Source organism: Arachis duranensis, chromosome 4 (genome assembly GCF_000817695.3).
Source record: "Arachis duranensis cultivar V14167 chromosome 4, aradu.V14167.gnm2.J7QH, whole genome shotgun sequence".
Taxonomy (NCBI): Eukaryota; Viridiplantae; Streptophyta; class Magnoliopsida; order Fabales; family Fabaceae; genus Arachis; species Arachis duranensis.
In genome coordinates this window covers 37,054,574-37,073,745 of record NC_029775.3, presented here as the reverse complement: position 1 = coordinate 37,073,745, position 19,172 = coordinate 37,054,574, and the positions used below count along the sequence as shown (strand labels likewise).

The following is a 19,172-nucleotide window of genomic DNA, read 5'->3' as shown; positions in this document are numbered from 1 at the left end:
CATTCCCTCAATCCAATCTTTGCCTCCTAAACCTGAAATCACTTAACAAACATATCAAGGCATCTAATGGGATCAAGTTGAATTAAATTTAGCTATTTTAAGACCCAAAAAGCATGTTTTCACTCTTAAGCACAATTAAAGGAGAATTTACAAAATCATGCTATTTTAGTGAATAAATGGGAGACAAGTTGACAAAACCCTCTAAATTCAACATAAGATAAACCCTAAAAATAGGGTTTATCAGACTGCGGTGACTAGTTTAGTTAGTAATCCCCTAAGTTAGATTACCCATTTTATACTGCTAAGGCTTTATTTGTTTTATGATTTAAGTTATGCTTCATTGTTTAGTATGCCTTAAGATCGAATCTTGTGATGGATTGGAGCCTAGAATTGCCTTCGGCATCCTGGGGTCTTATATCTTACATCACTGGGCACTGTTACCATACTGAGAACCTCCAGTTCTTATACCATATTCTGTTGTTATTTTTCAGATGCAGGTCACAACCCACCTCGGTGAGTTGTTTGGATGGTGACAGGAGCGGAGGATCCTGATACTTTTTTAATCTCTTTTGGTTTATTTTGTATATGTCTCTCACTTCTGTATTTTGCTTTGCCTAGAGGCTTGTATTTGAGAGAACAAAATTTGTATAAGCTGTTTAACTGTCAAGTTTCCGTTTGTCTTATATATGACTAGCCGGCTTAAACTCTGCCAGCCGTGGCTAGATCCTTATGATATTATACTATGATATTTTATTATGCTGTACATATTCCTTGTGCCTTAAGCTAGTAGCTTTGCTAGTACGTTTTGGGCTTTTCAAATCCTGTTTTTGAGCTATATCCCTCATCGGGCTTCTAGATATTATTAATTCCTTCTATATATGTTATGTATAAGCTTAGAACTGTCGTAACTTTTGATTAACCTTTGCTTTTTTATGCAAGGTAAAGCTTAGGCTAATTAGGGTGTTACATGCATCGTGATAAAATCCTGGTTCTAGTCTCTAATATATATTTCTGTGGAGCCAACAATCTACAGTTTATACTTTTCTTGTTTGGATTTATTGTATGATTATTCTGCCCTTAGAGCCATTTTAGATTTAATTTCCATGAATGCTAAATCAAGTACTATTAACATCATTATTGTAATTTTATTGCTTTAAGAATGCTCCTGACGCTTTTTTCTTTTTAATTCTCCTAGGATAAGGTTTTGTGTGTCAGTATATAGAAGCGATCCGTCCTCTCTACATCTGTTATTATACCTTGAGCCATTAAGTATTGCTTTTGAGACCCTACAGGTATTACTAGTTAGTATGTATCACGGCAGATTTGGGATTCACTCATCTAGTTTCTGATGTTTGCAGTGGCTATTGGTGTAATGATATTGTTTTGTGCATTTCGTAATGTAGGCCATTTTGGTGCATGGATTTCAGTTCCTTGACATATGGCTTCCTCATTCAGCTTACAACAGTAGTGATTACCAAATGCCTAAACTGTTTAATACACTAACAGCAGGTAGTTTTGATTTAAGTTTGTTTTTAAACTTCTAATAATGCATCAACATGATTCCAGTCATCCTGAATTTGCTTCTTTCTATTTTAAACAAAATATTGGATCTCTGATTCACATCTTGGATGTTCTAATTATATGAGTAATTTGCAATGTTATTAAGTTGGTATCTTCTGTACAAAATTCAATTATATGACTAATTTGCAATGTTCTAATTATGGTAATTTGCTAGGCAGGGTTACATAATCATCTTCATAATAATGTTACAAAAATATATTGGTGTGGTGTGTGCTTGTACTAATCTCTGTAGTTGTTTAGCTCGCTGCCCTTGCTCTGATCAATGTTTTTTGCATTAACTGAACATTTATTTTTTTATTCATTTATATCTTTTGGATAAATTCTAGAAATTAAAATATACACTTAAGGGTCCGCACTTATATGTTAGTCTTGTAAATGAGTTCGAGTCATCCATTCTTGCTAGCAATCTGAGTTGCTCTATTGAAGGCTAGTACTTATATTTTATACATGCGGTACAGCGGTAGTCATGTTGGAAATTGGAACTTAATAATTGGGACTGATCATGTCCTGTTTCACTAAGATCTTACTTATTAAGGTTTGTGCCTTTTGTATTGCGTATTCATGGTAGAGGAGCCAAACTTATTTTAGCAAGTGCAAGAACACCTCTAACCCTTGCACTTAGACACATTAGTGTACGATGTAGTCCTTGTTTCATTTCAGCCTCAGGTCATCAACATCAAACATGTAGTGCATCTCATTATTTGATTAACATGTCCTTGCACTTAGATTTGATTAACATGTTGTAGTCCTTGTTTCATTTCATTCCTTCTGCTTCTTTTAGGCTGGCTGTTTTGGGCTTCCTTTTGTTTATATTTATTTTTGAACAATTTTAGTGGAATGGCTGTTGTTAGGTTATGGGACTGTTGGTTTTGTTTCGGCCATAAATCAATTACAGAGGAAAATAAAAAATGTATGTGAATTCAACAAATAATGTCGTCACATGTATCATGATTAATTCTCAAACCACCTAAGAATTTTCTATCTGCCTATATCAAAATCTCCTCCTCCTTTATTAACCATGCTATATATGCTTTATTGAATAAACTTCCAAAATTGTGCTGAGACATTTTAACATATGGATCTAATTTGAAGGCTATAGCTAATATATGATAACCCATACCATCTTTATATACTCTCATTCCATTCTCTCATCTCTTCATCTTTTACATTCTCCATCTTTCTCTCTCTCTCAATTCCTCGTGTTCAGGCATGTGTTCTTCAATCTCAATCTCCTTTTGTCTTTGATTTCATGTTTGCTACTTTTTCTTGAGTCATTCGAGGGGTGATTTGGTGCAAAGTTTTTATTTTTCTTACTTTTTGGTATGTGCTTATCAGTTTTGTTTTTCATGGGTGCTTCAAATTTCATTTCTAGGGTTGATTGATGTAATAGTAATGTGGGTGAGAAGTGTGTGTCATTGTGAAAATGTGTACTTGACTGGTCTAACTCTTACCGCATGTTACTACTATATTTGACTTGCTTTTTATTAAGTTCTTATTCATCTCCTGAATTTTCATGTATTACTCTGATATATAGTGATCTGCATTTGCTTTTGCTAACTTTGGCAATCCTCTCTTGATTTATATAACTGATTTATATAACTGAGCCCAAAACGTAAATTAAAAATAAGATAATTATTGTTATTACTAAAATAATAAAATAATAATAATAATAATAGTAATAATAATAACAATAATAATAATTATTGTTGTTGTTGTTGTTGTTGTTGTTGTTGTTGTTGCTCTCTTTTTAGTTAGTTAGTTAATATAGTAGCGCCTATTAACAAAATTAAATTATAGTAGTGCCTGCTGATATATACTAGTTACCAGGTCTTCAAATTTAACTTGCAGATATGTAACTTGCCAAATTTCTTGATCTATTATGCAGATATGCCAAAGCAAAAAAGGTACAAGAATCTACTTAAAGTAGCAGCTGCTGCAAATTCTTCATAAGACAAGTCAATTGCATTTGCAAATTCATCCCGAGACAAGTCGGCAGCTTCAAATGCATCACAAGTCAAGTCTACAGCAGCTGCAAATTCCTCCTGAGAGACATCGGCAGCTACAAATTTCTCCCGAGACAAGTCGGCAACATCAAATTCCTCCTGGGGCAAGTTCTCTTAGTAGATAATGTCATAATGTATTCCCTAGTGTCAACTAGTTTAGGATTTTCTTGCATTAGATCCTTTGGTAAGGGTCACTCTCCTCATCCTTCTCTTGAAAGTTTTGAAGATGAGAAGGAATGCATTAGCATTAGCTCTGATGAAGATGAAACTAAGTAGATATGTCATGGTTTTAAATTATGGTTGCAGTTGTAATGCTTCGAAATAATGTTGATACAAAAAGTATTACAACAATGATAAATGTAACTTCAATTTAAAACCATGATTTTTGCACTAGCTTGTGCTCAGTAACAAAAAATTCTCAGCAATATTAATGCTTGTGGGGCATGAAAATATCTCACAGTGATGAAGCATATGAATTTTCTTCAGAGATTAGAATTAATTAGCATGTATGTGTGTCTGTATTGAATGAAGGAAATTTAAATGCTTCATTACGAAACTACTATGTAATCCTCGGTTATTATTAAGGACTTAATTAAAGTGTTTGAAATCTTTCTCATATTTTGATTTTTTTTTAATTTAGTGTGTATGATGGGTGTTTAAAATCTTTCTCATATTTGATTTGCTCTTATATATGAATTTTTTTAGATGAATTCAAATTCATAATTATCCACTTATTATTAATATATGCTTTTTTCTTGCATTTCTTGTGCTCATAATAATTATATTTTTATTGTAGGAATTGGACCAGGAGAGTGAGATTCCATCACCAAAAAGATTAGGAAGTAGGTCTTCTGGAGCAAGCAACAAGGAAGTATGACCTTGCTTGATATGTTAAGACGTATATTAAGGATTATATGTTAAGACGTATTATTGAAAAATGTTACTTTGATACTTTATTTTTGGATTATGACATTTCAATTATGACTTGGATTATGACTTTTGGATCATGTGTGAATTAAAAATCATCTTATGATGTTTGATTTAAGGGTATGCCTTTTGGTTATTATGAGATTTTTAAGTGAGTTTCGAAAATATCACTTTAAATTGGTGGTTTCAATCTTATTTTAAAAAGCATAAAATTGTCATCATAATTAGGTACAAACGGCGGTTAGAAACTCCCATTTTAAATGAAAACGATGCCATTATACACTGGTAAAAATAGCGATTAAAAACTGCAATTTTATACGAAAATGATGCCATCATAACCTAGTAAAAATGGCAGTTTGAAAATGCCATTTTAAACACAAAAGATGCCATTAAAACCTAGTAAAAATGACGGTTAGAATGGTAAAAATGGCAGTTAAAAACTGTCATTTTAAACAGAAATGATGCCATAACATCCTGGTAAAAACGGCAGTTACAGCCACCATTTTAAACAATTCAAAAACCGCCATTTTATGTGGAAATAATGGCGGTTACAAATCGCCATTTTAACCCTAAAAAAACCGCCGTATTATCCAATGGTTATTACGGCGGTTTTCTGAAAACCACCGCAATAACCAGAATAACGGCGTTTTTTGGAGGCAACATTTTTGGTAATAATGGCGGTTCTAACCGCCGTAATTTTCAAAAATAACCGCCATTTTAACCCTATTTTTTGTAGTGAAAAACCTATATATAAATTACAAAGCTTAGATAATATTAATTTAAAATCTAAAGTGGAAGCATAAGTTGATGAATTAAAAGAAAAACTTAGAAGTATTAGTTTGGGAAAAATGACAATTAATACCAAAAAGAAAGAAGAATTAGAAATAAATAAAATATCTCATAAAAGAGATTATCCTAAAACAAGAAATTATTACTCTAGACCATCACCAGTAGATGTAGGCTTAGAAGAAAGAACGCAATTAGCACAAATAGTTTCTCAGGATCAGACTTAGTAGAATGGAATATAGATGGATTAAATGAACAAGCCATTTTAAATCAAATGTGTAATATGACTATGGCTGCAACTGCTTATAAAATGAGAAAAGCTTCTAATAAAGAAGCAGCAATTATGTTAACCCAAGAATTTACAGGACAATTAAAAGGTTGGTGGGATAATTTTCTCAGCATCCAAGAAAAATAATGAATTATTAATAGCATTAAACAAGAAGATCAGTCACCAGATACTACATCCAAATTGATATATACCATTTTTAAAAATTTTGTAGGAGATCCAAGTACTTTTAAAGATAAGATAGGAACCCAATTAATAAATTTAAGATGTCCAACCATGTCTGATTATAGATGGTATAAAGATGTCTTTATGTCAAAAGTTATGATAAGAAATGATGCACATGCACCTTTCTGAAAAGAAAGATTCGTAGCAGCTTTACCAAAATTATTCTCTGAAAAAGAATTACAAAAACAACAAACACAGTTTGGGACCCAGATTCCCTATAACTCATTAACCTTTGGACAATTGCATAATATAATAGTACAAATAGGCATAGAAGTATGCACAGGTATCAAGATACAACAAAAAATAAAACAAGAAATTAACATGAAAAAAAAAGAACTTAGAACGTTTTGTTATCAATATGGAATAACTTCAGAAAAAATGCCCAGTGGTTAACATAAAATTAAAAAGAAAAAATTTTATAGAAAACTTAAATATAATATAGATAAACTCCTTTATTATGAACAGAAACATTATAAAAAATTCTATAAAATCCCTAAAGGAAAACCTAAATCTTCTAATAAGAAAAAATAAGTAACGTGTTGGAAACGTAAAAAATAAGGACATCATGCTAATAAGTGTACAACAAAATAAAAGATAAATAAAATAGAAAATAAAGAAATTAAACATGCCCTAATAGCCATATTAATCAACTCAGAATTAGAAAAAGAATCAATCTATAAGGGCTCTTCTGACACTGAAAATTATTTTATACAACAATTAGAGCTTATGTCAGAAGAAGAAAGCTCAGAAAAAAATAATGAAAAAGATGAGCAGAATAATTGTTTAGGAATATGATTATGTAACTGTAGAAATTATGAAAAAACTATAAATGTTGACTAGAGAACAAACTTATACACTAATCAGAATAATTGACTAGTTAGAGGATACCCCATTAAAAGATGAGTTCATAAATCAATTAGCTGAGTTAGTTAAAAAAGAATAAGAAAGTAAGTAGGAAATAAGACCAATAGAAATAAAAGAAATTTATAATCAATTTAAGAACCGACAAGAAGAAGTCTCTCTTAATTCTCTTAAAGAGGAGATAAAAAAATTAAAAAGAGAAATTTCAGAATTAAAACAATAAAATATTAATATGGACTATAGATTACTAAAAATAGAAGGAGAAAATATAATAAAAATCCAAGAACAAACTTCGCAAAATAGTATTAGTAAAATAGAAGGGACTAGTAACATAATAGTTCCAGAGAATTATATTAACATAGGTCCAGAAAATTACATAAATATACTAACTTTATTAGTAAACCAAAAGTGGTTCACCGTAATAACCTTAATTATAAGAGAAGAAAATTTTGATTTCATAGCTATGGTAGATTCAGGAGTTGATGTTAATTGTATACAAGAAGGGTTAATACCTAAAAAATATTATGAAAAAACTACAGAAAAAGTTCTAGAAGCAGAAAATGACAGAATGACTATAGACTATAAATTATCTAAAGCAAAAATCTGTAAAAATTGAGTATGTTTTTTCACTACATTCTTTTTAGCAAGAAATATATCTCATCAAGTCATATTACGAAATCCTTTTACTATACTATTATATCCCTTTAATGTCGATATCGACGGAATAACTTGTTTATGTATTCCAAATCATCCAGTTTATTTTGAATTTCTCACTAAACCAAAACAACATGAGCTCAATATGTTACAACATCTATCTATCCAAGTTAATGTTATAGAAAAGGAAACAAAACAAATTAACTATTCGAATCAAGAGAAAATTTTACAACACCTACCAATCCAAATCAATATTATAAAAAGAAAAACAAGACAAATTAACTATTTAAACCAAGAAGTTATATATAAAAGAATAGAAGAACAATTACAAACCCCTGAAATACAAAATAAAATAAAACAATTAAAGAAAAATTAAGAAAAAATTATGTAGCCTAAACCCCAAAGCTTTTCATCATAGAAAATTACATGAGATATCTTTACCATATGAAGATGGGTTTAATAAAAAAGATATACTAACAAAGGCAAAACCAATACATATGAATAAAGAATATCTAGAATATTGTAAGAAAGAAATACAAGAATTTTTGGATAAAGGACTAATAAAGCCTTCGAAATCACCCTGGAGCTGTACAGGCTTCTATGTGATGAAAGCATCTGAAATAGAAAGAGGTGCTCCAAGATTAGTCATCAATTATAAACCTCTTAACAAGATACTAAAATGGATTCGGCATCCCGTACCAAATAAAAAAGATTTAATTAAAAGATTAAATAAAGCAAATATCTTTTCAAAATTTGATTTGAAATCATGATATTATCAGATTGCAGTAAAAAAGGAAGATAGATATAAAACAGCTTTTATAATATCCTTTGGACATTATGAATGGAATGTAACGCTCTAAGGATTAAAAAATGCTCCAAGCGAGTTCTATGAAATAATGAATAATATATTTTACCCGCATATAGAATTTACTATAGTATATCTTGATGACGTATTAATATATTCAAAAGGAATAAATCAGCATATATATCTTCTAGAAAAATTTATGAATATTATAAAAGAACAAGGATTTGGTTTATCAGAAAAGAAAATAAAATTTTTTATAACTAAAGTAAGATTTTTATGATATGAAATTTATCAGGGGACTATAGTACCTATTAAAAGAGTCATTGAATTTGTCGATAAATTTTTAAATGAAATAACTGACAAAAAACAGCTACAAAGATTTTTAGGTTGTTTAAATTATGTAGCAGAATTCTTACCTGGAATAAGAGTCACATGCGAACCTCTTTATAAGAGACTAAGAAAAAATCCACCTCCATGGACAAAAGAAATGACTTTTATAATAATAAAAATAAAAAATGCAATAAAAGAAATACTCTGTATAAGTATACTAGATCTATTGGCTAACTTAATTGTAGAAACAGATGCATCAGAATTAGGATATGGAGGAATTCTCAAACAAATACCTCCTAATAGCTCAAATGAACAAATAGTAAAATACCACTCAAGAATTCGGAACCAAGCTCAAAAGAATTATGCATCAGTTAAAAAAGAAATACTTGCCATAGCATTATGTGTTTTAAAATTTCAAGAAAATTTATTTAATAAAACATTTATATTAAGAACTGATTGCAAAAGCAGCCCCAAGTGTTTTGAAAAATGGTAAAAAATATGGTTTCAAAACAAATATTTGCAAGATGGCAAACTATTCTATCATGTTTTGATTTTACTATTGAACATATAAAAGGAGAACTAAATTCACTCCCTGACTTTCTTACTAGAGAATTTTTGCAGGAAAAGAATGGATCAAAAATCAGCCTCCAATGAAGATTATGGTCAATCTTTTGAACAAATAAAAGAAAGAAAATTACCAATTACTCCTGTACCAGCAAAAACATTATCATTAAGACCTATGACTATTTCAAAGGTTGTAAAAGCATCATCATCATCATCACCTTCTAAGACCTCTTTAATTACTACTAATAATAAATTCACATTACTACGACCATCTGACCTTTATAACACTCAATCCTTGAAAGAACAGTTTCCATATTATGAAAAATCCAATCCTATCAGAATATTAATCATCGAAAAAGAATGGTTCAAAAAAGATAGAAAAATCCTATACAAAACTATTTTTCCAAATACTTTTCATTATATTCTTATTAACCCACAAAAAAACCCAAAAATGTTATGAATTCATATTAGTAGACACCGGATCCATTGAACTAACACATTATAGGGATTCCAATACCAAGCAGCCCATTTATTCAAAGATAAAAATTATGAAAATATTATCCTTATAAGAGTGGAAATTACTACCATATCAGTCTAAGAACTTCTCATTAATATTTGAACCTCAGAGCTATACTTATTATTACTATCAAGAAGCATGGAATCACATATTATTCCTATCACCAAGTCCCTATTCCTGGTTCATTTGGTTTAGGAAAAGGATATCATTACAATTTTCCAAATGATTCCAATCATGGTTTCAAACCTTTGGACCATTAGAAGCCTTTTTCCTAAAGGAAGCTAGCCTAGCCTATAAATATTTTAAAAACAAATCATCATTTTTACAAGAATATAAATTTATTTCGTTTATAGCAGCCATGGGAATAAGCTGGATTATGACTTGGGAGTATGATTTAGTAGCATATGAAAAATGCCCGAGTATACAATACTTAGTAAGAGTGATAAAAATAAAATGGTGGGATAAATATGATATAAATTTGCTAAGAAAAGCAGCTATTGACCAATGGTTAACGGCATCACAAAAGCGTCCAGCAATAATAGCTTCAAGCACTACTAATGAACAAATAGCATATAAAAAAGAGACCCAATTCTTAGCCCAGAAGCGACAAATTATGGCAGCTCTAGCAGCAGCAACATCAAAAGAAGAAATCCAAAACACTCTACAAGCAATCTAAGTCGTACCTCTTGGAGAAGACAAAGAAGTCCAGTCTAGTCCGGCTCATTACTATCAAGATTCTCAAGACCCATTTGAAATGTAGTAAGAACTGTATATGAAATCAATGCAAAAGACCAATCACAAAGAAAATGATCTCTGTAAAAAAAAGTAAATGTTGGCAAACAGTAAAAGCAAATAGTAAATGTCGGTAAAACAGTAAATATCGGCAAATAGTAAAAGCAAACAATACTGTCGGCAAATAGTAATCAAATAGTAATCAGTTGGGGTCTATAAATACCAAGGGCATCATTCATTCCAAGGCATCATTCATTCTAAGGCATTAAAAACTTGAAAGCTCAAAAGCTCTCTCTACTTCTATATCTTCTTATTTCATAAATTCTCTAAATATTTGTAATCATCTTCAAGATTGTATTGACTTTACAAGAAATAATAGTACAAATTCATCTCTATAAGCTTACTATCTTATTCTTTCTTTTCTTATAATTTTCTCTATTTTGCTAGTTATTATTTCTATTCTTATAACATGAAAGAGTTTCAAAAAAATGTTTACTTCTTTGAAGCTTGTTAGAAGAAAAATGAAAATAAGAATGAGGCAATAGCAATAAAAATAAGAAGATTAACAACTAAATCTTCAGAATTAACAGTAAAAATAAAGAAGATAAACAAGAAAATAATTAGAACCAAAAAGTTGATACAACATATTAAAACTATAAAATCAATAAAAAATGTTAAGGAAAGTATTAGGAATAAACGTATTCATCATGTTAGAAGAATTCATTATCTTCATAGGCAAAGTATGATCACTTTACAAGTTATACAATCACGAATATAAGTAGTAAACATCCAAATGATGCAACCTATACAATCAATACAACCTAAACCTTTATTCGAACCTTTACAAGATTCTTTATCCGAGCCTTTACAAGATTCTTTATCTGAGCCTTAAATTGGATAAAATGGAAAAATAAAAAACAACACATAACATCAATTCAATTATACACACATCTTGATGACTGAGACGCCAATTGAAATTTTATACATATATTTACGAATTTAAATTATAAAATTATTTGAATTAAATTGGATGAAATAGAAAAATAAAAATCAACACATAACATCAATTCAATTATACAAACATCTTGGTGATTAAGACACCAATTGAAATTTTGTATATATCTTTATGAATTTTGCACGGGTACTCAATATCCATTTAGCTCTTGTAACACAGATTGGGATCTGAGTACTCGAGATTTATTCATTTTTTGAAACTTCCTCAGTAGTCGAGATGTGTCACATTGTACATTTACGTAATTATGCTATATTTTATGTGTTTTTGTAAATTTTGTATTTATTTAATTGAAATTAAAAACTCCTTTTTTTTTCAACTATGCTACATAAAAAAAGGGTAATTCACCTTCATAAACCAAAATGAAACTAATTTTATGCGTATTTCCCAAATTCAAAAAGGTTACGTGGTTGTCTCGTTTCATATTTTAATGTAAATCGAATTCATTAAATTTGAATTGGGTTGTTATTCCTAAATCAAATCTATTTGATTCGAATTGCTTGATTTTGTGGTTTAAACATAAATCGAATTCAAAGAATTCGAATTAGGCCAAATACTACTAAATCGAATCAACAAGTATCAATTTAGACCCTTTAGTAAATTGAAAGCATTGAATTTGATTTATACTCAGTACTTGCTGATGGTAAATCGACTCGATTAGCTTCGAATTCTACTATATATATAAATCAAAAGGTGTTAATTCGATTTAGAATATGCCTAATGTATATAAATATAAGTTGATCGTGAATTTTTTACCATAGTGGGACTCACAATGGTTAGTGATGAGAGTTTTTTAGTTCTGGTGCACTATAGAGGATCGATTAAGAAGAAAACGTGATTGGGAATTAAATTTACTGATAATGATCCGCTAAGCATTTTTCTTAAACCTTCGACGAGTTTCACCGAGTTTCAGAATACTATACTCTAAAAACTGGGGCTGCAAGGCGTGAAACGGATGGAGAAGTTATTCTACAGAATCTAAATTTACGTGTTGTATGATTATATGAAGTATGATTCATTCGTCATAGGTAGCAATGAAGATTTGTAAGTTTTGTTCCATTGTCGTCGCTAGTTTTCTGAGGTGAGGACTCTTGAGCTATTGGCAAAGTTTGTGAATGTGGTCTGTAGTTCTGGAGGTTCGCACTGGAATCCTCAATCCTCAACAATGCCAGCCACTCTAGTTGAATGCCTCTTGGTGCCTCGTCATCTATGTTGGTGATTGCACCTGACGCAGTTTTAGTTGCATCTCCGTCCTTTGCAGCTAATCTAAACTGTAGTCTTAACAAAGAAATAGGCGATATTGGACTGTTGGGTGAACTTGCGATTGCGACATCCGGAACTCCTGTTATGGTCTCGGTTTTCAAAGAGGGTGGAGTACCAGATGATGTCGAGGATACACTGCATGATGATGATGATGATGATGTGAAACCCGCCACGATAGCTTATGATAGTGATGATGACATAGCAAGAACTACTCTAGTTATGAGTGGAGGAGCATCCTCGCACTTTTCATCTTTGGACTTGGATGCCATGGCACAACAGGGGATTCAGGAGTACTTGTTGGTTTCGGGATCAGAGATACACATAATATAAGAGCTCTATCTAAAATTTTTGATCAGCAGTTTCAGGATAAAGAGGAGGTCGTGTTAAGCGTGAAAACTTATAACATCCACTGTGGGGTTGAGTACAAAGTGTTGCAATCTGATAACCGCAAGTACTATGAAAAATGCAAGGAGTTCAGCAACGGGTGCACATTGCTCATTCGGATCAGTCTCCACCAGCACAGAGGTATTTGAAAGGTAAAATGGTACAATAGTCCTCATACTTGTCTAGCCATATCGATATCTAGTGATCACAGTGTAACATCCCAACTTTTTGAATCAGGTTCATTATTCAATAATTAGCTAATTAATTAAAATAGTAATGATTTAATATTTAAATTCAAAATAAACAATTAGAAAATAATACATTTGAAAAAATAACATCTCTAATTTAAGATTTAAATATATGAGAACACTAGTGGTAGTAAATCTCTAACCGACAATAAACAACCTTTTAAGATATAGTCATAGTTAATTCTATATTTATTGGATTTGAATGATCTTTAGTTACATGAAAAGATAAGAAAACTAGCTTTATTCTTTAAGTTCAATACAAAATCATATTCAAATTAAATTAGGTAGATAAATCTGTTACAAGTCCATATTAAAAAATAGTGCTCTTATCAGCCAGCTTGATATACTAACAGTATTTTGAGAATATCTCAAGCTGTGGTTATTTGATTAACTTCATTTAAAATATTTTTTAAAGTTAACTCAATTCTATATAAATTTGTTTCTAATAGCTATTTTCAAATTCCAAACTTAGAAAATGTTATAGGGCTTGTAAAGTGACAATTTAGATTAGAGATTTTACCTAAATGCGAATTAGATTCTCCTAACACAATCTGTACATACCTAAGAGCTATTTGAGTCCTTCCTTTCTCATTATATTCCCTTTCTTTTATATACAAAATATTCTAGTATTCACAAAGTCCACTCATATATTGTTCGAAAAGATATCCGTTTTGAATTATGCAAATAACAGAATATGGAGATTTTCTTTCTATCCAGTCACAGATTCATACATACATCAAAACATATACAAAATCTAACCATGGAACAAGCCTTTCTTCCCTAACGAATCGCATCTATTTGCATTAGGGATACATATAGAAATTTCAGTGGAGATAGGGATTTTATACTAATTTTTTATGTCATGTCTTAAATGTTTTATTTTTATATAGATGTTAGTATTACATGTCATGATATAATATCTGTTTATTTCATACACATTATGCATTATAATAACCAACTTATGTGCATTAAAGAACTGAGGGTATGATCCTTCGGTAAGGGAAGGTGACCCCCAAAGACAAGATAATCGAGATGATCCTTCGGTAAGGGAAGGTGATCAGCAAACTTTTGGGATAAGAACCTTCGGTAAGGGAAGGGAACTCCCATTAATTTTATATAATAATATATCTTTATTGACATAACTTTCTTTTTGTGTATGTCTAAATAACCTTGATTGTAAATTGAACTGAGAGAATGATCCTTCAGTAAGAGAAGGTGACCATCAAAGAAAAGATATTGATATGATCTTTCGGCAAGAGAAGGTGATCGCCAAAACGTTTGGGATAAGAACCTTCGGTAAGGGAAGGGGACTACTACCTTTTATACTGATTTGAGCTCAATACCTTCCATAAAAGCTACAAGAAAAAGTAATGAAAAGTACAATAAAAAGTTTGATCATGATTGTTCTTCTTTTATCCTTTTTGTTTGATTTATGATATTGTTTAAGATCTTTATTTTATTCAGATCTATTATATTTGACTTATCTATGCCAATGTTACTATTCTTCTATTATTTATTTTGCCTTACTTTACAACCTATGAGAACATCAAATCAAGATTTATGAGTTTGCATTCTATATGTTCTAATGCTATAGACATTTTGTATGTGTCACACATGTCATAACATAAGTAAATAAGAAGCATCTAAAAGTCACACCACTCCGACTAATAAAAACTTTTGGAAATAATAATTGAACAACATTGCATCATCACTGTTTTATTTTAAAACTCGGAGTGGCTGGAGATGGATACGATGACACCATATAGATAAACTATTGAGAAATTTTTGTTTCTCACCCCTCTCTCCGTACCATCTTCAGGAACGATACAGTACAAAGCAATACACTACTCAGTTGAGGTGAAAAGACAAGTGCACTATTAGGAGCGAGCTATCAAGAATGTAGATACGAAACATTAAGCGTTTACCTTAAGAAAGAAGAATAGGCGATCATTTTAGTCATATTTAGATAAATTAAGAGAATTAAAATTTTCTATGTGTCTTATTTTATCCTTATTGAGTGATTATAATTGTGATTATGATGTTTTTTTTAATAATTATTTGACATGAGTAAAGTTTGTCATTGTTTGTGCCTTTATAGTTTAGCACGCCCGTTTTTCATGTTAGTATCTCTAGATCCACTTTATTTTTCAACTAGTAACAATTTTAATAAAAACTAGTTATTCACTACTTTTATATATATAAACTTTTATATAAAGATTTTATATTGTTTTAAAAGTTTCTCAAGGTTTGAAAATTAACGACCAATATAATCCAAATAAAACTTAAACCTAGTTTAAAAATATTAGAGTGTTAGACACAAGATGCTTGATTATCATGTGATATCGTCCTTCATACTACCCATGATTAGAGCTGATGCTGCCATCTCGACCAAGGTACAACAGAATACAATAGAGGCACATTTCGGGTTTAGACTGACTTACATGAGGGTTTGAATGGCTAAGCAGAAGGCGTGTGGCACAGATTTACAGAGATTGAAAAGAGTCATATAATGATTTGCCGTGATGGGTACTTAGTGTGCAAATCACGATGTCAGGTAGTGTCGCGGTGTTGAGGACGAGTCCTGTGCGAGTTGGTGAGCAAGTGAATGACTCATCAGCTTATTTTCATCAGCTTTTTTGGACATATCCATCGTGTATCGAGGCCTTTTGTGATTGCAAGTCGTTGGTTAGTGTCGACAGGACCCACTTGCAATGGACCAGCTAACTTGACAACATTCCTATTGGCTACACGACACATGCACCGGTATAACCATGACAGAGCAGCAGACTCCCAACTATATCGACCCATGTCCTCTAGCCTGGCCACGTAGGGTAGCCTACGAATGTGAAGACGTGTACCATATTTATCACCGAATAGCTGGTCGATAAGAGCATCATGATATGCGTCCGGACAAACCTCCTAACCGTCTCATATCGTCTGCACCCTGTAGGAGCTCACTAAATGTCTCCTGCACCCAAGTGCACTTTATCGTGAACATGTCGATACAGTTCGCGAGAGATAAAATACTCAATAGATCCTCGAACCATGCCCATGTTGGGCGGCCACCTTTGATATGTCGCTCAACGTCTGTGAGGCATCCGTTGACATACTGATTGTCGAACGAGAGACCTAACTTGTACGCTACATCTTGCAGCGTGATTGTGCACTCTTCGAATGACATGTGAAAATTATGCGTTTTATATGACCATAGAAAATAATACATATTTCACATTAATAGATTCTCTGAATATCACGTTTTATAAGATTAATTCAAAAAATTTATTTACGTGAAATAATATATAAATATATATTTTTTTGTATTTATAAAATATTTTTGTTTTTTTTAAATCTGCAAAATATATTAACTTTTAAATTAATCTGAATATTTTTGTATAATTTTTAAATATGGCTTTAGGGGTGGCAAGCGGGGAAGCCCGCCCTACCCTGCCTAATGAGGCGGTTCCAGAATCCCAGCCCGCCCCACCTAACGGTGGGCTGGCGGGCCGGCGGGCCAAATATCTTTTTTTTACTTTTAACTATTAAATAATATATATAAAGGCATAAAAAAATCTTTTCTATTTTTTACTTTTAACTATTATAATTTCTAAAAGTATAAACAAATTATAATTTTTATATTCACAAACATTAAAGTCTTTGTAATTATAAATATTTAATAAACATAATTATAAACCAAATTTTCATCCAAAACATAATTATAAATATTGTTCCCAAAGCAAAATAAATATAATTCAAAACATAATTATAAATATTGTCTCTAAAACAAAATAAACATAATCCAAAACACTCAATTTTCATTTTCATTCTCTTATAAGTTGGGTTGGGAAAAGTTGGATTTTGGCAAAAAAAAAAATTGTAAAAATACCCCTTACAAAAAAAAATACTAAACCCGGCGGAGAAACCTGCCCCACTCGCCAAAACCCGCCAAAACCTGCGATTTAAGCAGTGTGGGTTAGGCGGACTTTTGCTATTTGGCGGTCCCAATTTTTTAATCCGGCTCCCCTTTTTCGACGGATTACGCGGGTTGGCCCAGCGAATTTAAGTCCGTTTGCCACCCCTATATAGCTCGCATTTCGTATAGGATTAAACACACATTTTGGTTATTCTACTATTAAAAAGTTTTTGCGAAAATATTTCTTCTAAAGTAAACAATTAATTGATGATGAAATAGAACAAAGTAAAAATTTAATTATTAAATTTATAATTTTCATTGTACGTAAATTTTACTATTTTAATTTAAAAATAATTAAATTCTTACTTTTTTAATTTAAAAGAAGTTAATCCAAAAACGTTTTGGTTATATATAAAAAAACTTGTGGAAATTCTATGCAGTCGAACAATTTTCCAAGACATGTTGACCATAATATATCTACATAAACATATCCACGACACAGTAAACTTTATTTTATTTTATTTTTTAAAAAAAGAAGAACATAAATTTAGTTTCGCTAGATACATTTAAAAGAAAAAGATAGACAATAAGTTTAGGAGAAAACTAATGAGGTGGCATCAGCAACTTAGGACATGAGTCATGAAACTTTCATTTTCTTCAATTGTTGGAAGATCAAAAACTAGAATCATGACCCTTTTTCCTTTTTGTATTATCTTCTGGGCACGAAATGAAAGCTACGCATTAAAATCCCAAAGTGGTTTCCACATTTCCCATTCCACACTCAAGAGAGCAACACCAACAAAGAAAGCAAGAAAGACATTGTTCTGATCTGAACCACCCCCACATTACTATTACTCTTATTATTATTAATTTATTATTAGTTTATTACTATATTACTATATTATAATCTAACCTCCTTCACGCACCTGCACTACCATCACACAAAAAGTCTCGATAATAATAAGGGTTTAAATTAAAAAAATTGTTTTAACATTTATATTGTTTTATTTTTTACAATAATATATTCTACTTTATTGTGTTGAGTTTTTGTTTTAAAAAAAATTAAATAAAGATAAATAAAAAAAAAAGCAAGAAGGTGCATGCTAGCCCTATCGCTCTCAATCAAACATCAAAAAACAAATATACTTTTGTTTTCTCAATTCTCATCAAACAAAAACTGCATAATTGCGAAGGCATTGTTGTTGTATTCCCAGCCTAGCTAGCAAGCTTGCCAGCCAAACCCACGTGCCGTTTCGTCTTTCTTTCTTTCTTTCTCTGACCACCCAAAACGCCGCCGTTTCATTGCTACCCCTTGGTAGAGAGAGAAGAAAGAAAAAGGAAAAAAAAAAAAAGAAATTAGGAGAAAAATAGAGAGAGAGAGGTGCGAGTTTTGTGATGTAGAGAGAAAGAGAGGTTTTTGAATTCCCAAAAATTAAATGCACGCGTATAACAGGCTACCGAGCAGTGGCCACTCATCGCCGTCGCCGCCGCCGTCACCACTGCGATCACCAAGGCTCCGACACGGTAGGTCCAAAACAGGAAGGTTTTCTCCGGGACACCCTGGCGCCGGCGGAGGGGTTGGCCGGACCGCCGCGCAGCGCCTTGCGTGGTCGTTTCTTTCGCTGCTTTTGCGGCGGCAAGGGGTTTTCCTTTTCGCGCCGTTAATCTACATCTCAGGGATGCTTCTCTACATGGGCTCCGCCTCATTCGACGTCGTTCCGGTCATCAAGCACCGCCCTGCGCCAGGCTCCGTTTACCGTAGCCCTCAGCTCTACGCCAGGCTACGCCCTGAGATGGATGCTGATAATTCTTCTGCAGATGCGGTTCGTGTTTGTTACCCTTGCTCGGATTCGATTTGTTTTGCGCATTCAATGGATTTCAAATCTGTACTGGAGTTTTCTTATTTCTGGATGGGATTTATTGTTTGTTAAGTTGTGATTTGCTTTTGGTATTGAGAGATGGAATATGTGTGTTGTGTTTTATGGAATTAGAGAATTTGGAGAGTAGGAAGATGGAAACTGAGATAGTGATGCATTATTATAATGCTTTGTTTTTTGATATTTTGGATGTTGAACGATATGCTT

The 19,172-nt window shown here is 31.7% G+C and overlaps 1 protein-coding gene across 1 annotated transcript in view; it reads left to right on the top strand.

Moving 5' to 3' along the window:
• Positions 1-18,408: 18,408 nt before the first annotated feature.
• Positions 18,409-19,172, top strand: part of LOC107484166 (protein ESMERALDA 1) — a 6,340-nt gene continuing 5,576 nt past the window's right edge. The window contains exon 1 of the mRNA XM_016104783.3: positions 18,409-18,911. Within this exon, the coding sequence (XP_015960269.1) occupies positions 18,525-18,911 (387 nt within the window). The 5' untranslated portion in view covers positions 18,409-18,524. The remainder of the gene's footprint in view (positions 18,912-19,172) is intronic.